General features: G+C 39.2%; 1 protein-coding gene across 1 annotated transcript in view; it reads right to left on the bottom strand.

Annotated features, from left to right (window-relative positions):
• Positions 1–26638, bottom strand: part of ankrd27 (ankyrin repeat domain 27) — a 42158-nt gene that overhangs the window by 12911 nt on the left and 2609 nt on the right. The window contains exons 2-20 of the mRNA XM_062961793.1: positions 22247–22380; positions 21294–21404; positions 20765–20921; positions 19913–20067; positions 19447–19506; positions 19084–19137; positions 18611–18676; positions 17497–17573; positions 16482–16603; positions 15563–15641; positions 12641–12773; positions 7599–7691; positions 6718–6845; positions 5449–5531; positions 2941–3056; positions 2545–2637; positions 2136–2333; positions 1185–1244; positions 920–1057 (exon numbers count right to left, since the gene is read on the bottom strand). Coding sequence (XP_062817863.1) covers positions 920–1057; positions 1185–1244; positions 2136–2333; positions 2545–2637; positions 2941–3056; positions 5449–5531; positions 6718–6845; positions 7599–7691; positions 12641–12773; positions 15563–15641; positions 16482–16603; positions 17497–17573; positions 18611–18676; positions 19084–19137; positions 19447–19506; positions 19913–20067; positions 20765–20921; positions 21294–21404; positions 22247–22348 — 2025 coding nt within the window. The 5' untranslated portion in view covers positions 22349–22380. The remainder of the gene's footprint in view (positions 1–919; positions 1058–1184; positions 1245–2135; positions 2334–2544; positions 2638–2940; positions 3057–5448; positions 5532–6717; positions 6846–7598; positions 7692–12640; positions 12774–15562; positions 15642–16481; positions 16604–17496; positions 17574–18610; positions 18677–19083; positions 19138–19446; positions 19507–19912; positions 20068–20764; positions 20922–21293; positions 21405–22246; positions 22381–26638) is intronic.

Below are 26638 nucleotides of genomic sequence, written 5' to 3' on the forward strand. Positions count from 1 at the left end.
ACTGTGATGTATCGGCAAATAATGCATACAGATCCGAGTATAGTGGCCTTTTGCAGCTGACAGATGGTAATTTTGTCAGCGCTGATTGTTTTTAGGTGCTGGCGAAGGTCTTTAGGCACTGCACCCAGTGTGCCAATATTATTATTATTATTATTATTATTATTATTATTATTATTATTTTCATGATATGGTACAGTATGACACAGCAAACAAGATAGATATGCTGGATTTTGTATCACAAAATCACAAGTCAAACACTTCCCAAGTGTTTAGGACTGTGTTGTTGTTGTTATTATTATTATTATTACTATAACTATTATTATTACTATTTACCCGCCCCTCCTCATAGCTCGAGGTTGAAGTGCAAAACACCCGGAGGGAGAGTCAAAGTTGGCCCATACCTGCTCTATAGGATCAAGTAAATGCACACAACTGGAAAGCACTCCACATGAGAACTCTCTGCAAGCATTCCTTTGCTCTGTTTATGACATTAAACAGAGCTTGAACTGATATAGTAGGCACCAGTATGGGAGCAAATGACCCCAAAGGGAAACGGGGTTCATAAGGAAAAAAATAAAAGCAGTAGGAGGGTGAGGGGAGAGAATGGCAAGCTATCTGCTTGTGTTCAGATATCCCCACCAGCGCTTATAAGGTCCAACACATCTCGGAGTGTCATTAAAAAATTCAAAGTAAACTTCTAGAGGATGTCCTGCATCCATCTTGTGGATTTTTAAAATCCGCTATAACTTAACCTCTCAGGACACAAAGGAGGCATTGATCAGGACTGACAGCTCCGTGTCTGGACTCTCCTTAAGGTCCCATGTTTTTAAACCCACTTATTTGTCCCGGATTATGAGGCTGTCTGGAAAGGGTCCTGGTTTCTGCTTCTCTGCCAGTAACCCAGCCTTACTCAGATTACCTCTTTATCAGTAGCTTTTGTTTCTCCTTGTCTCGCTTCTCTTGCGGCGGTTGCAACTGCAGAAGATAAACTGGTGACAGGCAATGCTTGGCTGATAGTGTCTTCCTCCTCCTCCTGCTGAGAAGCTCTATCCAGGGGCTGACAGAACCAGCAAAGAAAGCAAAAGGAGGAAGAAGAGTTGGCAGCATTAGCACACTGGCAGTGCCTGAGCAGGTAAAATGCCTTTACACTAAGGACAGCTCTGCAAGTGGAACACTTGGGTTACCTGAGAAGTACTCTTTCCTCTTTCAAATGTGAAGTATTTCAGCTCCATTAAAGATAAAATCTGCAGGAGAAAAAATAAATTATTATTATTATTATTATTATTATTATTATTATTATTATTATTATTATGTTTATTTATATCCTGCTTTTTCTCCCAATAAGGAGACATTAAAAGCATTACAAAAATATATCCATGAATAGGCAGCTGAAGCCCTGTCTATAGCGAAAGCTGCTGAATGGAAGACAAATATGATATTAGCAAAGAAGAGATGAAACATAAAAGTACATCAGGGAATGTCTGATTTATAATACTGATCTTATGACACTGAATTGTGGCCCTCCCCCTCTCAACATAAACTAGAATTTATGTTTATTTTAAGAGCCCCTAGGTTTCTTTCTTTTTATTGATTACAAGCTAGGTAAAAAAACAAGACATTTATATTTTCAAAACATTCAAACAGATGTTGAAGAAAAAAATATTGTAGGGGTATCTGAGATCGAAAACAATTTCCTTCATACACCAAAACAAACTGATTTTTTTACAAGGCCCAAGATATGTTTCTCTCTACAACTGAGGATGGTGAAGTGTGTTAAAGTGCTGAGCTGCTGAACTTGCAGACCGAAAGGTCCCAGGTTCAAACCCCGGGAGCGGCGTGAGCAGCCGATGTTAGCTCCAGCTTCTGCCAACCTAGCAGTTCAAAAACATGCAAATGTGAGTAGATTAATAGGTCCAGCGGGAAGGTAACAGTGCTCCATGCAGTCATGCCGGCCACATGACCTTGGAGGTGTCTACGGACAACGCCGGCTCTTTGGCTTAGAAATGGAGATGAGCACCAACCCCCAGAGTCGGACACGACTGGACTTAATGTCAGGGGAAACCTTTACCTTTTATCTACAACTGAGGAATTCAAAAAAGCAGAGAACATTCATTTTAAAAGCTTCCAAAACATACCGTAGAATTTAACGCACATTGTGATGGAGTCTCTTTCATTCGATTTTGAATATCTGCATTGGCTCCATTTTGCAGCAACACCTCTATGATGCCTTGGTAGCCCCAGCGGGCAGCGATATGGAGAGGGGTGTCTCCTTTCTCGTTCCCAATGTCTAATTTACAAGAATGGATGTCATAATAGACTAAGGCCTTGACACACTAGAAAATGAAAACAAAAACAGAATGAAGGTGATGATGACAATATCCCAACAAACAATGGAATTAGAAACACATAAAAGTGGTTTTTTATTTTGCATTAGAAATGTAATAACAACAAAAACCATATTTTCAAAGAAACCTGCATGCATAGTGAGATTTTACAGACTACACACATGACAAATACTAAGTAAATTTCCTATAGACTACTTACATCCTCATGGCCATAAGTGCAAGCTAAATGCAATGCTGTGTTGCCATTATTGTCTTGTATTTCGTTTCTTGCCTTATAATGCAGCAGGAGAAGCTGGGGGAAAAATAGGTAATGCTTGTATAAGTAACAGAAGGAGAAATAAGATGTTATCTCATGCAGAACTTGGAAATCGTATTTGTTTTGGGACAATAATTACCAGAGAACACCAGGCACCCTGGATTTATGATGTGAAATTCTAGGGGCTGTTATCTAAAACAGTAACTTTTCAAAGCTGTGTTATCTGTGGTTTGACTTAGACCCCTTCTGCAATGCCATATAAAATTCAGATTGTCTGGATGATGAGTGTGGTGATGATAGTTTTAAATGAGACTTGATGTAAAGTATGTTGATACTTACAGTAACATTCTGATATCCCTTCTGACAGGCCAAGTGAAGTGGTGTTGACCCATAGTAATCTGTAGCGTTGACAATGGCTCCTTTGGAGACTAACACATCTATTAGCGAGGCTTGCCCTGGAGGGGGAAAAAGCTTGTTAACCATAGAATTATATACATTTGATGTAATACAAAAAGAGAGAAAGCATGATAAAATTATACACGGATTGAGCGCCCGACCATTATTAATAGCCTAGCTCCTTGTGAACCTAAGCAACCCGAAAGTAGAAAATTTAGGTACTGCATTTGCGGGGAGGCTAATTTAACTAATTTACGACACCATAAAATTGTCTAGCAGCGTTTGGAATGAGGAAGCAATCCATCAAGGACTCGGTGTCACAGTGGATGATGAAACAGCTGTTCCCCCTGTGGCCAGAATCGAGCATACCCTCAAGAGGTCGGAAGCTGGAAATGTTAAATTGCCTCTGTATCTTCTTCTCTGCCTTTGTCTGTATGTCATATGGCACTGAATGTTTGCCATGTAAAAATTTATAATTTAATAATAATATAATTTATTGTATGTATATATAGTTGGTGATCCGCCCTAAGTCCCCTTCGGGGTAAGAAGGGCAGGATATAAATGTCGCTAATAAATAAATAAATAAATGTATATTTACATTGTGATCCATCCTGAGTCCCCTTCGGGGTGAGAAGGGTGGAATATAACTACTGTAAATAAATAAATAAATTGTAGAATTTTCCCTGTAGATAATAATAAATAATTTAAGAAAAGAATTAAATGAAACAATCTGTCAGAACAATTTCCAATGAAGAAGAACTGGGAAAGATGCTATGAAGATCATGAGACAATGTGAGAAGAAGCAAGAAGATACAATCAACAGACTTAAAATTAAAATTCTTGGAATCTTCAATATTTTATAAAAATGTTAAAGGAACAGAGAAGAAGACTTAATTGTAATAATGATAATTTTGTAAAAAAGCTCCGCATAGACCAGTATCCCCCACGCTCTTTATTCTTTCCTTGCAAAATATTAGGTTCCTTCCACACAACTGTATAAAATCCACATTGAACTGGATTATATGTCAGTGTGGACTCAGATAACTCAGTTCAAAGCAGATATTGTGGATTATCTGCCTTGATATTCTGGGTTATATGACTGCATGGAAGGGCCCTTAGATATGTAAAGATGCAGATAACCAGTAACAAATCTAATATCCCCAAATTATTCTTTTCCCTTCTCTTTTTCCTTTACCCCCTCCCTCCCCTAGTATGAATTTTATTTTTCCTTTAATTTGAAATGTTTAATAAAAATTATTTCAAAAAGAAAAAAAAATCAGCCCTTTCACAGCGGGCAAAGAAACTTTATTTTCCAAGTCAAACAGTAACTCTTTTTCTGATTTCTCTGCTTGTGACAGCTCTCCTAGCATTTGCTCTGGTGCTCAATTGGCAGCAGGGACTGGCAACAGATTATTATTCTAGGTCTGGGCCAAGCAAGGGACTTCCTATCAGTAACTAAAGAATCAGATTTCTCTTTAAAAGAAGCCTAGTAAGAAAGGAATGCAAACGCAAATTATAAACACACAGAAGAATGATCCTGTTCTGGGCGAAGGAACGATAAATAACCAGCCTCCAAAATAATGAACTTCTTGTCAGTTCTCACATCATTGACCTACATTTGGCGGGATGGAGCTGCAATCCTGATGCAGCATGAAGGATTAAGGCCGATATTCAGGGCAAAATATCTCTATTCCTAAGGGATAACATCAGCTCAGGGATTCAGGGCATACCAAAGATTATCCAGTCTAGCCTTCGGCCAAGCAGAACAGATTTTCTCAAATAGACAAAACCACATAGACTGTGGCAAAATCAAAATCACATATGCTCACACCATTACCCCTTTATAAGTTACAGTAGTTTGGTGAGGACCAGCACTCTATGGCACAGAAGAGTAAAAACCTTGCAAAACTACAATTTCCATGACTCCATTGTCCTGAACCACAACAGCTAAAGTGGTGTCAAAATGCCATAATTCTACAATGTAAATGCACCTTAGGTTAGCAACCTTCTTATGTAGCTGATATCAATAACATAAACCAAATTAACCAAACCTTAGTTTTAAACGTTTTTATGGATTTTAAAGGAGCCCCTGGTGTAGCAGAGGGTTAAATCGCTGAGCCGCTGAACTTGCTGACCGAAAGGTCGGCAGTTCAAATCCAGGGAGTGGGCTGAGCTCCCGCTGTTAGCCCCAGCTTCTGCCAACCTAGCAGTTTGAAAATATGCAAATGTGAGTAGATCAATAGGTACCGCTCTGACGGAAAGGTAACAGCTATCCATGCAGACATGCCGGCCAAATACTAGCTGCTACGGTAAACGAGCAGTTTCAAACATATCACAGAATCCTATGCAACATGCAGGGCTTCCGTGACAGATTCTGAGTCAGTATCTGCTGAAAGTGGAAAGCTGGAATACTACTGGAATATTCCAAGTGCATGAGATTGTAATTCTTACCACATATTGCGGCTATATGGAGTGGAGTGTATCCTCGGTCATCTCTAGAAAATGGCGTAACAATGGAAGGATCATTCAGTTTCCTAAAAATTAAAAGGTAAAAAAATCCCATTAGCTTAGTAAAAAAAAATACATTGTGTCTGCAAATTCAACATGCATTTTCCCATTGCTGCCATTTAACATGGGACATGATCATCTGTATTTTTCCATATGGGATGGGGTCCCAAAACAAAACTATAAAAGGCAAACTGTATAGTACTACTACATAAAATTGCTTTTTTCCTCCTGGTTATATCTACACTTCCTTAAAAGGATGACTATTATCTTGCTTTAGGTCTGAACTCACTGCCAAGTGTTCAGATTTTCTACTTCCAATTTACAATACTTGAGTAACAACATGCAGCTACCTCAGCTACATGCCAAGTGTTCAGATTTTCTACTTCCAATTTACAATACTTGAGTAACAACATGCAGCTACCTCAGCTACATGAAGATATGTGGCATGTTTGCTATACAGTACACAATGAGTAACCTATGGCCTCCATTGGGTGGAATGTCACTTTGATTTAGTAGAGTTATGCCTATTAGATACCCAACAATGGTCCCTGCCAGTTATGCATATTTATCCATTACACTGGACAAAACATTTTGGTGCTTCAAATATTAGACCTATTTCTGGGTATACTTGATCTACTGTTTCCAAAAATGGCAGCAGTTTTCCCCTATCACAGCTGGCTTTTGAGATACAGAACATATATTTTTGATTCAAAGTCATCCATAGTAACAATGGTTTCTGAATAGCGAAAGAACAAGTCTGGAATGCAAAGAATGGTGTGTGTATGCATTCCACTACTGAGCGAGAAGCCCATCTAGTTGTCTGTTCAGTATCCCAAACCAGCAAATAATTTGTACACAATAATCCTTAAATAAATTCCAATGCAATCCTATAAATGACTATTGAAAAAGCCCACTGAGTTCAATAAGGCATTTATCTTTTTCTAAGCCAAAAATCTTAAATCAATAATTTGTGATTCATTTGTAAACTCCAGAAGCGACTCAAGTTGCTCCTGACATGAAAATAATAATAATAATAATAATAATAATAATAATAATAATAATTTGTGATACACAATTTTAAAACCAAGGATCAAGCTAACACTAATCACAGAATCCAGTAAACTAACTCACTCAAACACAATCAACTTCATCCTGCATCAATTGCCAAATATGCCTTGAAAAAATTGAGGCATTTGTGAACAAGATCCTTACCCAGAAACCAGTTTCTCGCATGCTTCACAAAAACAGAGCGGGTGGCACATTTTTTGCATAGTGTCTTTATCACTGTCCCCTTGGCTTAATAAGTGCTCTACTTCTTCCTGGTTTCCCGAAGCAATGTGCTGTAAAGAAGAGCAAAAGAGAAGTATGTGTGCAAAATCAAAACCAAACTAAATTGGGATGGCAGGAGATGAAAATAGAATGGGTCGGGTCATCTGTGTTCACGTCTGTGTCTAAAAAGTTCATATTAAAAATTAAACGCTTGCCGAAATTCTTTGAACAGCATATTTCTGAAGCCTAAGCTCATAAGACCTGAAAAATCTCAAGACTACAATGAAGACTCATAACTGCACCAGCTTCTGATATCAGATGAAATGAGGAATTTTCAGATAAAACTCTAAAAACACTGGAGACATGGCAAGATTAATACTGAAGGTCATCTTGGGAGAGGAGGCTTAAAAATAAGCACAGTGAGATACCTTGGGTTTGAAACATTCTCGGATGATAAAATATAGATCTACAGTAGAGTCTCACTTATCCAAGCTAAACGGGCTGGCAGAAGCTTGGATAAGCGAATATCCTGGATAATAAGGAGGGATTAAGGAAAAGACTATTAAACATCAAATTAGGTTATGATTTTATAAATTAAGCACCAAAACATCATGTTATACAACAAATTTGACAGAAAAAGTAGTTCAATACGCAGTAATGTTATGTTAATTACTGTATTTTACGAATTTAGCACCAAAATATCATAATGAATTTAAAACATTGACTACAAAAATGGCTTGGATTATCCAGAAGCTTGGATAAGCGAGGCTTGGATAAGTGAGACTCTACTGTACTTGCAAATCTAAAGCAATATGAATACAAACCTGAAACAAGCAGTCTATTGGGGTAGTAGACATCTGAGACAGCAAGTTCATTCTTTGCTTCAAGAACAGCTTCTCACTAAATCCTGCCGTCTCCTATAAAGAGAGAGGGACCTGCTGTCATGCAATAATATTTAACTGAGGGCCCTTCCAGACAAGCCCTACATCCCAGGATCTGATTCCAGGTTTTCTGTTTATCCCAGATTAAATGGCAGCGAGGACTCATATAATCCAGTTTAATGCAGAAAACCTGGGATCAGATCCTGGGATATAGAGCCTATCTGGAAAGGCCCAGAAAATGTATATTTTCAACACAAGCTTTTCCATTGGCCTCCAATTCCTAGCATTCTCCTTATGCTGATTATGCTTCTGGGTTTTGCAGTCCAATAACATCTGGATGTCTGCATCTGTCTCTGAACTGATACAATGAAAGCATCCTCAGGCAGCTTACTTGACTGCCAATACGAACACACCTAATGCTGATTTAGACATGTAGAATTAATGCAATTTAACTGCCACGGGTCGATGATATGGAATCATGGGTGTTGTAGTTTGACAAGGCCTTTAGCCTTTTTGTATCCGAATGTGCTGGTGCCTCACTGAACTACAACTCCCATGATCCCATAGCATTCAGCCATGGTATGGCTCTTATGTGAAATGCATGGCCTAAATCAGGCATGGGGAATTGTGGGAGTTGAAGTCCAAAACACCTGGAGGGAGGGCCCAAGTTGGCCTAAATCAAAAAATTACAGAGTGTAAGACAAGGTGTGTGATCTGTCTACATGGTCCCAAAACTTCAGAAGTCACTCCTGGACGTGTGGACAATGTCCTGGGATTTTTCGTCCATGACATTTTAACCGGCCGGCCACATGACCTTGGAGGTGTCTACGGACAATGGCGGCTCTTCGGCTTAGAAATGGAGATGAGAACCAACCCCCCCCCCCCCCCCGAATCAGACACGACTGGATTTAACGTCAGGGGAAACCTTTACTTTTACCTAACCAGGTTTTGTTAGAAGCTGGCAAATTATGAGAAGCTGGTAAATTTGTTGTAGTTTTGGCAAAAAACTCCAGAGCAGCCCAGTACTTGGGGAGTCAGTGTAGACAACTGAACCAACTCCAATTCAAACCAATTCACTTTCTTCACAGACTGCTATGACCATCCTCTCTGCAGTGTAAGGAAAAGGACACAGATCACGCCCGTATTGCCCTTTGGCAGATGAGCATGGAGCTCAAGAGAACTACTGGTGGTCATCAGGTTCCTTTATTGACCATAACAGGGAGAAAGGAGATGGGAGGACGGATTGGGCATTTGTCGCCCTACTTTCATCTCAGCAGATGCCAAAGAGCTTTGGAAAGCTTCTAGCCGTCAACTCTGCTGATGTGATAGTTAAACCACATTAACTCTACAGTGTAGATAACCCTTTTGTATGAGACCTATACAGAACGAGCACCATAGTAACCTGGCAGAGCAACAGGGTACGTTCAAATAAGGAAACTCCCACTGGGGCTGAACTGGTTTCTGCTCAGCTGGATGATCTGGACCAGGCATGGACCAACTTTGGCCCTCCCTCCAAGTGTTTTGGAATTCGACTCACACTATTCCTAACAGCCAGTGCTAGAGTTTTAAAAACCTCTGCCTTATTGTTATGCAGAGATTTCAGGCAGTAGATTAGGGGTGCCATGAAAGGCAGAAAATTAATAATTGTTTAAGGTATCACTGTACGTTTTATTCCTAATAAGAGAGGTGCCTGGTGTTGTCAAAAATCACCTGGGTGAATGTAGGTATTCTGCACCTTGACTAATTGTACATCTTTGCTATAGAATTAATGCAGTTTGACACCACGTTGCCTGCCACGGCTGAAGGCTGTAGAATAAAAACAGTTGTAGTTTTACAAAGTTTTTAGCCTTTTTCTGCTAAAGAGTACTGGTGCCTCGCCAAATCCTGAGATTCCATAGCACTGAGCCATGGCAGTTAAAGTGTGGCATGAATTCTGCAGTGTAGATGCACCCTTAGTTTGAGTACTGGAGTCTGATGAGGCACTAGAGCTCTGCCAGGATATGGAGCAAACTTGGGCTCTGTCACTGCCAGGATATGAAGCAAATGGATTCAAACTGCAAGAGAATATTAGAATTACGGTAACTTCCTGACAGGAAGCAGTGCTCAACAGTGGAATAGGTTGCCCTGAAGTGTGGCTGCAACTCTTTGCAGGTTTTTAAACAGGGGCTGGATAGCCATCTGTAGGGAACGCTTTGATTGTACATTTCTGCCTGATAAGACTGGGTGGTTCTTGTGGTCTCTTCCAGGCTTTTGTACAACACTGTTAAACCAGCAACAGTGGATGTAAGTCTAACATACATCAAAACAAAACATCTGAAGATAGGTATTTAATTATATTGTCTTTTGCCTTATGCAAGACCCCCAAGTTGGGGAGATCTAGGGTAGGATACATCTCTAATTTTCAAAGTAGTAGCTGTATTAGTTTTCTTGCAACACAAGAAGGAATGGGGGATGCAGAAATGTGGCATAATGTAAATGTTTAATACCACTCAATACTGCATCCAAAAGTAGTGGGTTTATAACCATAAAAGATTATGCAAAAATAAAAATATCAACTGGTCTTAAAGGTGCAGCCACATTTTTTCTCCTTCCTTCCTGTCATCTCTAATTACTACTTTCAATGGGTTGTGTATTTGAATGTATATCCTGTTTTGATCCCTATTTGAACACATGTATAAGACGATGATGGAAAGCACTCAAAACATCAGGAGAACTTCACACCACCATCCCTGGTAGAGCCCCTGGTGATGCAATGGGTTAAACCCTCTGGGGAGAGCTCCCATCTGTCAGCTCCAGCTACCCATGTGGGGACATGAGAAGCCTCCCACAGGATGGTAAAACATCTAGGCGTCTCCTGGATAACTTCCTTGTAGAAAGCCAATTCTCTCACACCAGAATAGACCTGCATTTTCTCAAGTCACTCCTGACACACAAAAAACCATCTCTGGTTGGATTTGGAGGGAAATCTACATCACAAAACTTTGTTGCTTGCATTAAGAGAAATGTCCTTACCAGCAACAAAACAAACTCTGTATTTCAAAAGACAAACATGTGTTGTTTTAAGCTGCTTTACTTTAAAGAACTGCACACATTCATCACCCAAGTTCATCAATGCATTTTATTACACAAAAAACAAATGACCCCCTTCACCAAAAAGTACCACATATTGCCCAAACATTTCTAAATTAATCTTTTTTTTCTGAAAATAAGCTATGTAACTGAAATTCCAGAATTGGAAGGTCAAGTTTCCTTCACCTGGAAGACTGAAATGTAAGTGTGGAGATTTCTTTTCATTCTTTCTTGGACACGATTACTTTTTTCAAATTAACACCGACGTCAGATCTAGCAAGCAACTTGTGGTCGACATTTGCATTTTAACAGGATATACGCCAAGTGCCACGAGCTTTCTTTTAATACCAAATCTTAAGCAAAAAGTGAAAGTGTTGTAAAAATATTTTTAAAGGCTTTGGGTTTTGTGATGTGAAGAGGACCCCCACCCCATCTCCACCTGAATCCCGCCCTTATGACTGAGCCATTAAACATCACAATTCCATTCCTTGGCAGTTGGATCAGGTGCAGATTTCATTGTCGTACTTTGTTCCCATCGTTCAGTCTCCAGGTCAGATTGGAAGCACCTAGTTTTGGGAAGGGTAAAACTCCAGAGTGTTTCTTGTCATCAAGTCTGAGAAAACTCTACAGCCTAGAGAATGTTTTCAGGAGTCTCTCACACACACATTTACATTCAGCAAAACTTGAGAAAAACTGAGACTATCACTCCAAGAATGCCCAGATAACAGGGTCAATGACTAGGCTGCCTAGGGGAAAGGCTAATTCAGAAAATAAGCCTTTCCGAGCCCAAATTTTAACTTTTCACAGGAGACTCATAGTGGTCTTATATCCCAACTCCTGAAGAAAGCAACTCCTGTTTAATCACAATAATGCTACAAAATCTGGCATTCAATGTCCAGCCGATGGTCTCTGAAAACGTCTGGGTTGGGTGACACCTGACTTGAAAATAGGACATACAAAAGGAATCTAGGAGTCTTAATTGACACCCAACTGGACACAAGTCAACAGTGTAACGCAGCAGCGAAAATGGCCAATGCGATTCTAGGCTACATCAAATGGGAGGATAGTGTTGAGATCGAGGGAAGTCCTAGTCCCACTCCATTCTGCTTCAAAGACCAAAGCAAAACCCATTTTGGTCATCTTTCTCTGGATACCTTCCAGCTTATCAATACTCTTCCTGAATGGCTTTGCTCAGAACTGGACACAAGGTTATTTCAGGTGAGCAATTCAGGAAGATTATTGACAAGCTCTAAAAGGAATGGCTTGAGAAAACTATGTATGTTTAGCGTGGAGAAAAGAGGGCAAAGAGAAGGGGACGCAACAGCCATTTTGCAGTATTTGAAAGGATGTCACATTGAGTTGGCAGGGAGCTTGTTTTCTGCTGTTCTGGAGACTAGGATACAGAGCAATGGGTTCAAATTGCAGGATGAAAGATTCCAAATAACTATTAGGAAGAACTTCCTGGCAATAAAAGCTGTTCAGCAGTGCAACTCCCTGCCTCACAGTGGAGTCTACTTCTTTGGAGGTTTTTAAGACGACTGGATGGCCATCTGCCTGGAGTGCTTTGATTGTGCCTTTCCTGCATGACAGGGGGTTGGACTGGATGGCATTTATGGTTAGGAATAACCGGCTTTTAGGAATTGTGGGAATAGTCCAAAACACACATCTACATCCTTCCTGCAGATTATGCTCTTTAACTCTTTGCCATTTGCAACTTTTATGATTCAAAGAAACAGTGAATACAACCGAAGGCTTTGCTATGGAACTATTTAAGCAGTGCACGCAGGCTAAATGCTGCAATGTAGACTAAGAAGCCAGATATTGCAGCATCAGTGGACTACCGCATAACTCCAATTGGCAAGCTCTCGGAGGAATCTTCAGATTGGGATTCTAAAATCCCCAGCAAAGTGGCTTACCGTTGGCCTGTCAGAGAGGTTTCCTTGTCGGATGTATTCTACTGCAGCCTCAACGGAGGTCAAACAGTATCCTAGCTCATCCTTTGCTGAGCTGCAAAACCTGAAGTTTTTGATGTAACTCAGGTTCGCCATCCTAGACAAGGGAATAAAAATAATATAAGACTCAACTCAAGGAAAAACACAACTCCAGGGGGGAGAAAAAGAGATAGGAAAGATCATTTAAGTTTCCAACTCTTTCTAACTTGTCCTTTTTTTCCTTCTTCAACAAACAGAGGGTGAATAGGGATTCTGAGGAAAAGCATTACATTTGGCAAATTGAGGTCACTGGTCACTAACAAACAGTCTGCAACCCACCAAAAATTTAAGGCTAACAGTTTACAAAGACAGGATTGGGAAATGTTGACCCTCCATATATTGAAGGTGTGCGATTTGATCATCCCTGATCATTGGCCTTGCTAGCTGGGCTTAAAGGAGAAAAGCCAAATAGTGACTACGAGATCTAAATAAAGTAGAGCCATTTAAATCTAGAAAATGTTGTAAATTTCTAGTGATTTCAAGTGAAATTAAACACATACAAAAACATTCTGACCCTTGTTCCAAAACTTGTATCATAATAGCTAGAACATTTGAATTAACAACAAAGAGCAAGTTTAGAAACAGTGCTCCCAACTTAATTGGTTTATCATAATAACCTTTTATTGCTCACTTGTTGGCACTGTATGTTTTCTATATAATTGCTTGTTCAAGGATGGAACCCTGGATTCCTAAGTCACGATCTACCTGATGTTGTGTTGTTAAATAAACTACAAAGTTTAATCTAGTATCAAACTCTACTTATAACACTTAAAGCAGAGCTTTCTGAACTGTGTGTTGTGAAATGTTAGTGTGTTGGCTGCAATGTGCTATCTTGAGGGATCCAGGTTCTCTTTCACCAAACAGAAAGGTATCAAAGAAATGGTTGCACAGCGTTTTTCTGCAACCACAGTGTTTAGACACATCCAAAAATAAAGTGTGCTTTGACTGGCTTGGAAAGGTTGTTTTTAACTACACTTCCCAGAATTTCCTCATCAATATGACCAATGAGCATGCCAGCTAGATTATGGGAGCTGTAATCCTAAAATGTGATTTCCCCAAGCTCATGATTTTTGATTTTGGAGTTGATACAGTTATACACCCACCTACCGCTCCCAGCAGCCATACTCCACAGTGTGAGTAATGCAATATAGACTACCTATTAAGAGCTATCAGTAAAGTTCCAGAATTACAATTCTCCTGTTTAATTTTGACAGTGCTATCCCTACCCTGAAAGAAAAGAAAGGCAGAAAGGCTTTTCCATAATAGGGATTAAAACAATTTAGCTCTGGTTTATGGTATGATATGATATCTCTGTGCTAATAATGCTCATAATAAAATAAAACGGTTCTACAGTTTAAAAAATTGCAAAGGAGTTAATTCCTTAATATTCAAAACACAAAACACATTCATTTTGTAAGTCATTAAATTAAAAAATGTAAAACTTAGAAATAGCCAGTAACAAATGGGAAATGCTGATTCATACTTAAATATAACATTACTAACCTTTAACAGATGAAACAATACAAAAGTTGCAAAACACTAAATGGTGCTTAAAAAGTTAATTGTTTAACCAACTGTTTCCTCACCATCAAGAACTGCACCAAGAGACAAGCAGCACAAGGCCTTTTTACAGCTACACACCACATGGGTAGCTGCACATATTTGCTTCAAATAACCACACATTTACAAAAAGGCCTCTAACACGTGCAAACTCATGGATTAAAAATCAGCACTATGTTAGACATGACGTCCAAGGCCATAAGCACATTTTGTTAAATGCACATAATCCCAGGAAATGGCACGCTGCTAATACAACATTTCTGCTGCACGCATTTGCATTTTCTAGTTTTCCATTTGCATTATAAAAGGGTAAGGAATGGCCAAGGTCTAATTTAGTAACAGATGTTAACACCCTACAACGTTTTTCAGACTAGTGGACTAAAAAAAATTACCCAAGGTAAAATATATGCTTTGTATTCAGCGGGTAATAATAATGCTAGTGTTAATTTTTTCAGCCTGGGATGCATCTTACTCACTGTGAATTATGCAAAGATTTTTCAGTGATGTTGCCAGAGAAACACAGCAAATGAGATTTAAAATAATAGTGCAGTATTGCATGATTTAGTTTTTAATGCAGGACCAGAGAATCTCAGGCTATATGGCTAAACACAGATTCCCTGTAGTTCCAAATTTTGCTCTTTGGAGATGGGCCTGACAACTCCTTCTTCTCTCTCAGAGGTAAGCAAATGTTTTAAAAAGCGAACAAAACCAGATCCATTTGAGGCTGGGGCCCTTCCTCCGTATCCTATCCTCCCTGAAGTAAATAGACCCTATTTCCTGTTTTAGGGCCACCTAAAACCCATGAGTCTAAGATGACTTCATTTGTGAGGCGCAGTCCAGGTTTGGAGTCCCAAAAACAGGTAAAAAGTACATGTTAGCCCCCAGTGGCGAAGCGGATTAAACCACTGAGCTGCTGAACTTGCGGACTGAAAGGTCACAGGTTCAAATCCGGGGAGCAGAGTGAGCACCCGTTATTAGCCCCAGCATCTGCCAATCTAGCTGTTCGAAAACACACAAATGTGAGTAGATCAATAGGTACTGCCCCAGCGGGAAGGTAACGGCGCTCCATGCAGTCATGCTGGCCACATGACTTTGGAGGTGTCTACTGACATCGCCGGCTCTTCAGCTTAGAAATGGAGATGAGCACCAACGCCCAGAATCGGACACAGCTGGACTTAATGTCAGAGGAAAATCTTTACCTTACCTAGTTTCAATCAAATGCGGTATTTAAAATGAATACATAAAAAACCTCAGCATTCTTTGAAAATAATAGAATATGCTACACACCAGTTTGGAATCTCTGTCTTCACAAGGAGGTAAAGCAAAACAGAAAGGAGATCATCTGCACACATGGTCTCTATGTTCACTGAAAGGGGCAGGAGAAACGAGATATGTAAAAATTCAACGTCTAATGCTTTGAATGAGAGCAAACATGACTAGTTAAGAGAAATTTTGATACACTAAACATTCTGCGTTCTCCTCCCCTTCCCAAGCAGCCAACAGCTTTAAAAAAGAGAAAATGCTTGACGCACTGAATAGCAAGAACATCTGGGCAGCATGTTATATATGGAATTGCACCAGGTAACACACTGAGATTAAGAACACATAAACCTTAAGGTATGCACTGCAGTTTCCATTAACCCTAATTAGCACAGCCAACTGGAGGAGAGGATTCTGGACAATGTAGTCTAAGACAACATGAGGGCCCAAAGTTGTGTAATTCCAGGTGTAAATGTCTCTCATTTCAACCAACGTTTCACTGCAGTAAACTCATATAAGAGAAAATAAGCTTAGAGTAAAATATTTGTGCCCTTAGAGTTCCCACTACTCTTTGCAGTTTAGGTGCTCATAAAAGAGTCAACCCTTTGTGAGCCAGAGTAGTCTTCCCTAACCAGACCACCCTCCAGATGCCCTGACTGAAATATCCATCAATCCTAGTCAAGGATGCTGAGAGTTGTAGCCTAAAACATCTGGTAGATACAAACTTGGAGAAAAGGTTTTGAATACACTATCATTGACTATCTAACAAGCTTCAATTCAGAAGTAAGCTTGCCATTTCTAAATTATAATACGAAAGAATGAAAATGTTTTCCATTTTGGAAACATGTACATTTCAAATACAAAGGCACATTCATTTTTAAAGTGTGTGAAGAGTGCTTTATAGACTACAGATGAACATAATTATTTCATTGCCATGGCTACATACCTCTTTGACTTGGAGATTGCATTATAATTTGCACCACTTTACGGAGACAGAGGAGCTTCTGTTGTGGGGAGGTGCACTTATTCAGCTGGCTCAATTCACGTTTTGCACGTGGTATGTTAAAGCTGGAAAAAGTTTGTTTCAAAAGGAAGAAAATATTAATTTACAACAGACTGACATGGTACCAGTATTAAAAACTCAACGCCAAAAGCATTGTACATTCAGCCCTTCACATCTGCTGGGGTGAAGGGCACATGACCCCCATGAAAGTAAAAAAAATGCAAATAAATAATATGCAGGGGTTTTTTTCTACCTCTGTACAAATTTCTAAGTCATCCAGCATGACTCTATGATCAGGTTCTGTTGGAAACTGTACACAGAATCAAACGGGAGAAACTAGATTCCTTCTTGAGCTATGTTTTGTAGCCAGGAAGCTATTGCTCAGCAGTGTTCTCCTAAAACTAAAGACACGGCATTTCTAATCCTGGCAAGGAAGTGCCCATATGAGTCCACCTCATGCCCAATGCTGAATACACAGCTTGAGACTCTTCCCAATGTGGAAGTCAGACCATGTGATGCCAACATGTTACCCATTTTCAATCGAGCATTGGTCCTTCCAGAATAAATGTGGACTTCAAAGCCTTCCTTCCCCTTTAACAGTTATTCCTAACATCAGGTATATTTGTTCTTGGGAAGCATTCATAATAGATTACATGATGCAATAAAATCCAGGATTGGTTGGGAGGTACAGCTGCTCCAAGTCCTTTCTACACTGCCATATAATCCAGATTATTAATGCAGATAAATCACATGATTTGCTTTGAACTGGATTATATGAGTCTACACTGCCATATAATCCAGTTCAAAGCCAATCATCTGGATTTTAGATGGCAGTATACAAGGGGCTTGAGAAATAGCTGCAATTACTTTGCTGGATTTTCCCTCTCATATTTCCAGAGTATAGCTGGGACCAAAACCAAGCTTGAGGTGAATGCTGGGGTCTCTTTAGGCAACACACCTGAATTCAGGCTTGATACCCAGATCTTTCTGCTGCAGGTCTTGCAGACTTCGTGTCACTTTGTTGAAAGCTGCATCCTAGTCAGCAAGTAGAAAGAAAGCCATTTTAAATACTGGGAAGAGGCTGTAGCTAAAGAAACATTATGCTGTTGAACAGGCATCGGCCAACTTTGGCTCTCTCTCCAGATGTTTTGGACTTCAACTCCCACAATTCCTAACAGGCGGAGTTGGCCAATGCCTGCTGTAGAACAAAGGGAACTAGATTATGTGGATCTGACTTTAATTTTCCAAATCTTGTTTCAAGCGGATGTTCAAAAGGAAGAGAAAAACAACAGAAAAGGAGGGGGGAAATGAGCAAACAACTACTGCAGAGAGCAAAAGGTTAAGGAAAATAGATTGAAAAAATAATGCCAGAGAAAACAGATGAGACAAATGTATGACCTTTCCTGGGTGAAGTAAGATGAAGAAGAGAAAGCAGAGAAAGCAGGAGATAAGGATCAATAGAGGTTCATTTTTAGTAATGTGACATTTTGCCAAAGCCTTGGCAGCAACAGGAATTAACCCATTCATGGATGGCTTCTTCTCCTGGCTGAGAATGACCTTGCGAGATGGCTTTTGGACATTAAATTAAAACCAGAGGGAAGCTCTAGGTACTGTGCAGAAGAGGGAAACACCAACCCATGTAGTGCCTCAAAATGTGCATCTGCTAACATAAGGAATATATATGCTTGTGGCTATCCCAACACCAGCTCTTCAGCTTAGAAATGGAGATAAGCACCATCTCCCAGAGTCAGACTCAACTATACTTAATGTCAAGGGGAAACCTTTACCTATTCCAACCTGAAATCTGCCTAAGTATATCACTGAGCTATGGAAGGAAAACTATTCCATGCATTTTTGTACTTGGCCAGCAACCCTAAATAGTATTCTAGCCAGTAGAATGGTTATAGTCTTTGGCTAAGACTTGGAGATCCAGCTTTATTCCTACTGGGCCATGAAATCCCCCAGGTAACCTTGGAAAGACCAGAAATGGGAAGGAAAGCTGAGCATACCACCTCGACCTTAGAGGAGGAAAAGTGGGAAATACTCAATATTAAACTGAAGAAAATACCTACCTCACTTGCCTCGATAGTCCCCACATATTTAAAGATCGCGTCATAAAGAGCATGGTGAATATACATCTACAGAAAAACATACAAAAAGAAAATGGTTGTATTTTCTCTCTCCCCTATTTAATTCCACAAATCCCCTAGGTAACTTCCTGGAGATGCCAGATACTTTGTGGTCATTCGAATCAGCACATTTAGCATGGCATATTCCCACTTCCATCAAGAATTCTCCCTTGTTTTAAAATTACATATTATCTGACAACTCATTTTTAGGCTCATGCTAAAGCAGTCATTTTTACAAGCTTTCTCAACATAATTCTCTCTACAACACATTTATGGCTAAAGCTACTGTAGAACTATTTCATGTATAGTGACATATTCTGCATTTTATTGAAGTACAGCCCTTCAAGAAAAAAATCTTTAATTCATGAACACATAAAACTTAGCTACAAAATTTCCAATAGGCTCCAAGTACTCACTTCCACAGCTTGCTTCATCAGATTCATTTGTGATTCTTGTTTTGCAAGCATTCTCTGTTTATCAGAAGGGTGAAACACACAGATTTAACATATATCGTTACCAAGAAAACAGACAACATTGTTTTCAAGCACTACATTAATGTCCAATGTCAATGATGTAATTTTCACTGTCATCTGAATATACTCTGATTGCATTGTGAACTTCCCACCCCAACCACACCCTTGACTCTCTAAAATTATACTCCATGCATCTTAGGAAACAAGCTGTAGTCTGCAACTCGTAATATACATTTGACATGTGATTCCTTTAAACTGCAATAGACTGACATGGCTATCCCTTTAGAAAATTCATTATGTACTCACAAGATGGGAATCTCTCAGTAATTGCTGGATGCATTTAGTGTAGAGTGCATTCACAGAATCCTAAAGACAAAAAAAGGAGAAAGGAAGAGAAAGTATCAAATACCTCAGAAGAAAAGAAATGGAGCAGGGAAGAACACTGTAATTTCTCTTGAACACAAAGGTGTAAGAAAATTAAATATGTACAACAAGTACATTAATTGAAAAGGGACTGATTACTGTACAAAATTGTTCTAGACTTTGCACCATTGGGAAACAGATTTAGAGACACAATATTTTAAAACCAATTAATTTCATTTTAACCGAGTTCTTACTGAAAGTTTGACCCAAAAAAAGGAGGCAGCAAATGTTTTAAATGACACACCAATTGCATCGCTGGAATATTAAAAGAGGCATTTCTATACCAGAGATATGTATACAGATGAGCAATGATACAAGATTCAGGCCTATAGGAAGTGAAGTTACTAACTATATAATGTCGAAGAATTTTCCTGTCATGCTCCTTGAAGGTCCTGTGAAAAGATGCAATTGCTTTATCAAATTTTTCAGTGTGCCTTCCCAAGAACTCTCTCACGTCTTCAATGTTTCTCAGGGAGTAACAATTTGATGGTGCTGAAGTTTGTTCTGAAATGGAGAGTAGTGGTTGGTTAGTATTCAGAAATATACTTAGCAGCAATTGATATAACAGTCATAAAAGAAAAAAAAAACACAAAAAAGAAGCTGGCAAGAAACGATGATTCCCCTATTGCTAGATGTTCTTGCATTCTGAACAGTTGCTTCTTCCATCAAGCATGCCCTGCTATGAGGTTGCTCCAAGTAAATCTGCTAAGATAATGTAATCAACATTCCTACTGCTTCATGAGATGTTTCCCACACTGTTCAAGAAGATAGGCTGCGTACTCTAGATATACAGCAAGAATGAACAACCCGTGCTTCTCCAGATATTGGGCTTCAGCTTCCCACAAGCTTTACAACTAGTTATGCTAAGTAGTAAAAGAGGGGATTGCAGTATAATGGCATTCTCGGCCTGCAACAGGATGTTAATTGTGCTGATCTATAATGCTATCGAATTACAACCCCAAGCACTCACTATTGGCTTTGCTGGGAGATGTAGTAAACCCGAGTAATAAATAAGGAACGTATGAGTGGGCATTAGATTAAGTGATCATGCTCAAGTCCAACAACATCTGGCAAGCAGTACAATTCTGAGTGCCGCAAAAGGAATAACAGTCTTAAAACTGGCCAAATTGGAAACAGCTGGCACAGTGAAAGCAATATTGGTCCAAAGCATTTTGCTGCTTGTGAGAAAAGCACTACGAACCTTTGTTTTCATTTTTCTCCAGAGAATGAGCTATACAGAGGATGCTAAAGCTCTCTTCTTTTTCATTGTAGAAGGTTTCCTCAAAGAGAATAGGTACTGAGCAATGATGGTTAAAGCCAGCCCCAGGTATGATCAAGTTTCCTTGTATGAAAATCTCCTGAAGGAACAGAAAGGACAAAGAGGCAAAAATGGTCAGAACCATGTAAATAGTGCTAAATCTATGATGGTTTCAAGAGACTGCAAGCTTTATCCAAAACAGCTAGAAGAAAACAACAATATTCAATGTAGTAGTTGCTCTTTGACATGGCATTATGGACAGGATCCTAGGGTGTTATTATTAGAAATAAAGATCATGCAACAGTTTTAGGTTAAGAACTCTTATATGGCTTCTTTTAGCTTTTGAAACTTTACTGCTCAATTGACTTAGAATCCACTGGTTCCACTTAAGTCCATGAAACTACAAAAATATTGACTTGAGATCTTCACCCTTCTCAAACTGCTGTGGATTCCCATATTACATAATATATACCTTTCCATTCAAAGTCTGAAAGTTTTCTTCCACGGCTCTAAGAATGTAGGAGTCAAACTGGCAAGCTGAGATGAAGCTGCTTGAAAGACTTCCTTTGCATGGTACAAGCATCTAAACAAGTAAGAACACAATGTCAGAGGTACGTATACCAAGTAAGAGCCTAAAAACAAAATATTCGATCAAAGTACCGACACACCAAACAGTAAAATCAGACAATTCTGAAAATCAAATCAGCCCCAGGTCCTTGTTACAAATGGAGGCCAGATGGGGATCAGAACACAAACAAAGTGGGGCAGGACTGATCCAACACATTGTGCTGCCTCAGATGGGCACCCTCTCTCCGTTAGAGATTCAAATGCTGATTAAACTTCTACCTGAACATCTCTTCACTACTGACAACGGGTAGCATTTATAGGATGAAGGAATCATAGAATAGTAGAGTTGGAAGAGACCTCATGGGCCATCCAGTCCAACCCCCTGCCAAGAAGCAGGAAATCGCATTCAAAGCACCCCCGACAGATGGCCATTTGGAATGCATAGCTCTCTTCCAGCAAAAAGCAGAGGACTGCCACTGCTGTCCACCAGCACCGGCCACTTGAAGCAGTTACTTCAATTTGTCTAGACCAGGGTTCTCAAACTCTGCTCATCCTGATGTTTTGAACTTCAGCTCTCACAATTCCTAATGGCTGATAAGATGGCTAGGATTTCTGGGAGCTGAAGTACAAAACATCTGGAGGAGCAGAGTTTGAGAACCCCTATTCTAGACTATAGATAGGGCTGACCCTTAGTGGAGGAAGAAATGCAATATGTTGTAGAACTGACCTTGAAACAGGCCACAAGCATCATTATTTTATCCTTTGGCTTCATATTCCTTGCTTTTAACAAATCCTGTATAAGGGGAGATCCTAGTTAGCGCAATTCATTCTTCCCAAAAGTCATCATGTTATACTTACAATTCCATGTAGTTCTGCAACTTTCCTACAGAGATCAGGACGTCGCTTCTGCAAAGCTAAATAGAAGGAGTTCTTCAACAGGTCTTCATCATACACAGCCATAGGGGCCTTCAAGTATCTGCCGCAGAGGCTTTCTGAAAAACAGTTATTCCCCCCATCTCAGAAGATCGTTTGATAAAACAAATTTACCATAGCTGTTGAAGGTGATCTTTGCCATCAATTTTTAGTAGTTTTAAGTAGGTACTGAAAAAAGAACTCCATACCTCCCCCTCAAAGCAGCCCTGCTAAACACTCCTGGTGGCTTCATCTGTTTGTGTTACTCCTGTATTCCTCGCTCTAGGGACTGGGGCTGCAGCTATATAGAGAGCTAGTGGCTGCTAGTTCCTTCACCAACTTGCTTCCTCTCAGCTGATGCCCTGTCTTCCTTAGACCAGGTGCACAGGCAGAAGACCTGAAATCCTAACAAGCCCTAAAACAAGACTCCACTTCGTTCACACAAACATTCAGCCTCATTTCAACAGACACAAGCTCTCCAAAACTCAATAGAACATAGACCTCTAAAAAGATCCCAAGCAAGACAGCCTCAGCTCATACAACAGCCTTAACTTAACAAACTCTCCTAAAGGACTTTTGGGTACTGGAGAGCTTTAATCCAACAGAGAGAAGTTCACTGCATGCTGTCTCTTCTACCATGCACACACAAAACACGGCTGTGTACCTCGTCCTGCTAGTCATCTCAGTGTGTACGTGTGTGAGGCTATTGGAAAGACAAATCCAGATTGCAACACCTCCAAAAAGGCTTGATGGCAATACTTGTTTCCAGAACACCAATTCAAAAATATATCAGTGGTATCAACTAGATCAGGGGTCCCCAAACTTTTTAAGCCGAGGGCCGGTCCACAATTCTTCAGACTGTTGAGGGGCCGGATTATCATTTAAAAAAACAAAACAAATTCTGATGCACACTGCACATGTCTTATTTGTAGTGCAAAAACAACAACAACAACAACAAGAAAAATGAAAGAACAATACAATATTTAAAAATAAAAACAATTTTAACCAACATACATTGATCAGGATTTCAATGGGAAGTGTGGTCCTGCTTCTGGCCAATGAGATAGTCAAGTTAATTAGGATTGTTATTGTTGTTGTTGTTGTTGTTGTTGTGTGCCTTCAAGTCATTTCAGACTTTGGGCGAGCCTAAGTCTAAAATGTATTTATTTATTATTTATTTATTTACTGCATTTATTTACTACATTTGTATCACACCCTTCTCACTCCAAAGGGGACTCAGAGTGGCTTACAAATTATATGTACATACAATATATTATATTATTAGCATAGCTCAATATTAGCATTATATATTACTATATTGAACTATACCACTATACTGTAATATTATTAGTAATATTATATGTAATATAGAACATATAATTAATATTATTATATGGTATTATTATTAGTGTTATATTGTATTACATTATATGTATATACAATATATTATATTATAAAACTGAGGGCGCGGGCCAGGTAAATGACCTCGGAGGGCCGCATCCGGCCCCCAGGCCTTAGTTTGGGGACCCCTGAACTAGATAATACCAGCAGACAGTGTTGTTTCCTCTTAGGAGCTAAAGCAATAAGTAGTCTTTTTAAAAAACAGAGGCAGACTTCTGTAAATATTGCAAGTTCAGTTCAAAAACGTATTTACTTCCAAATATTCCATGGAGATCGGATCATAAAGCCAATTCAATCCAATCCAGATCACTGTGATTTGAAATCATTTTCATTTGACAGATGGCAGCTCCAACTGATCAGGAGGAGGAGTTCCCAATGAGAGCAGAATGTGGGATTACACGCCTTACACAAGTAACTAGCTCTAAACCGCTTAGTGGCCACCAAAGAGGCACAAGCCAAACCTAGAATGGCTCTTGGAGCCAGCTGGCAGCTCTCTTCCTTGCCGTGTTCCTTAATTCTTTTATTATTTCCAATGTATTTGCAAACTCTACAGCCACTTAATCCACAGACCATTCATTCAAGCTAATGGCAGGGTGGAGGGAGGCAGCCATGGTTGAATGAAAGTCCTTCTTATATCATTAGCTCAACACAGCTGGATGTGGAATATTTATTGGAGAACATTGAAATATTGCAGGTTATATGTGGGTGGGGAAGTATAACCTGGATGTTGTGACTTCATTTCTCTGGCATCTTTACAAAGTCTATTATGTTGCATTAATATTTCATGTCTGCATTTTCTCTTCTGAAATGAACTCAGCCAAAAATATTGGATTCTGTCCTTTTTATCCTTACAACCAACTGAATAGCAAGTTATACTGGTTGGTGACTATTTTCTCAAGTTCATCAACTCAGAATTTAAGCTATACATTCAGATGAAATCACCTGGCACAAGTTAAAATATCCCATTATAAACAATTCCCTGAATATTAGATAACATTATTTGTGAGGCACTAACCTTACGCTTTGGCAGCCCAACTCCAATATACAAAATGCAGGTTAGTGTAATTGCCTTGGATGCTTATGTTCTATTAAAGAAGCTGAATCAAAGCTCTGATAGTTTGGCTTCTAGCATTCAGATGCCCATAAGGAAAAAAAAACCCATGCAATAATCAAAACATAGCACTGAGACGGAGAAGCATTTGTAACTTCTTAGTATAAGAGGCAATCTGGTGTAGCAACTGGTCCTCTATATGTTTGGACTACAACTCAGAAATCCATACGGCATGGCCAGATTGCGGGAGATGTAGAAAAGAACATCTGAAATTCTTAATCTTTCATTCTATCTCAGTCTTTTATGAAACTGGTTAGCTTCATAAAAGAAAAGCAAGGACCTAAATGCATAAGTAGTACTAGATACTGTCTGATCTTGGAAGCTAAGCAGGGTTAGTCCTGCATAGAAGTTGGATGGGAGACAATCAACAAATACAAGGTACTATAGACTACATTTTAGAGGAAGGAATTGGCAAATTGGCTAAGAAAACCCCAGGAAATTCATGAAGTTGCCATTTATCAACAGGAAATTTGAAGACATGTATACAAGCAAGGGTTGAAAGGCAGAAGTAGCTTGCACATTGTCCAAATTTCTGCACAGCCATGGGCAAGTTACATTTTTAAATCTTAAAGCCAAACATGCTTAGAGTGGCCAGTAACTCAAATGACTTGAAGGGACACCATAAGCAGCATGATCTGTAACAACTCCAAAGCCACTGACATAAATAAGTCAGAAATAAATTGGTTTAAATTGTTAGTGAATTTATTGTTTCAGTTTCAAAAGGAGAGTTCTGCTATCCCTTTCCAAGAAAGTCAGTTCCCAAGATTTGGTAATGATTTACGCATGTAGCCACATGACATTGAATTAGTTTGTGTTTAATGCATGAAAATGGTATTCACTGAATAACTAGGCATGCTGTGTTGTTTGCCAATTACAAATTAAATATACTTGCTTTATTTCCCTGAGTAATCACTACGTGAACTTATGCAAGCTTTTAACACAATATTTGCCAGTATAACAGAATAAAGACAAGCACATCTGATTAGAATAGGAAATTAAATTCAAATTCCATACAGCTAAACATTCTCAGATAGTATCAAAATGTGAATGATTATAATCTAAGAATTACATTTCTTTGGAATGAAGATTCCACACTTTTTTTTTTTGCTCAAAGCTTATCAGAATTCTTAACAAACACGCTTAAGCTGCTTTTAGTATTTTTGTAACATTAAGAGATCTGGAGTTATAAATGTTAAAAAAGTGCATTCATGTTTCAGTCTAGGAATTACAACATCCATACTATTCAAGCTACCATATAGTATCATTCAATGGGACTTGATATGCTTAGGATTGTATTATATATGCTTGTTCAGAGTCCATCCTTGGGGTTAGATATCTTAGATTAGCATGAAGTAAGCCACTTTCACCAAAGAGCAGCATCTGAGCAAATTATAGTCAACTGCACTGGAAGTCTTAAACACAAGACTACCAAATCGGTTCAAGTTACTGCTTTAATAAGTCATTGTCTTTGCACATTTTGTATAAAGAAACAATGGATTCTGTATTAACTATTTTTCTAAGGTACATCATCTAAGCTGTAGAATTCGTGCAGTCTGAGGCTGGATTTACACTGCCATATTCAGTTTTTGAATCCAGATTATCTTCTTTGAACTGGATTACCTGACATATAATCTAGTTCAAAGCAGATCATCTCAATTCAGAAACTGGATTATATGACAGTGTAGTTGGGGCCTGACACTACTTTAACTGCCACGAATCAATGAATCATAGAGGTTTCAGTTTTGCAAGGTCTTTGGTCTTCCCTGTCAAATAGTACTGGTGTCTCATCAAACTACAAATCCCAGAATTCCACAGTTAGTTTTCAA

Source organism: Anolis carolinensis, unplaced genomic scaffold, assembly GCF_035594765.1.
Source record: "Anolis carolinensis isolate JA03-04 unplaced genomic scaffold, rAnoCar3.1.pri scaffold_9, whole genome shotgun sequence".
NCBI lineage: Eukaryota > Metazoa > Chordata > Lepidosauria > Squamata > Dactyloidae > Anolis > Anolis carolinensis.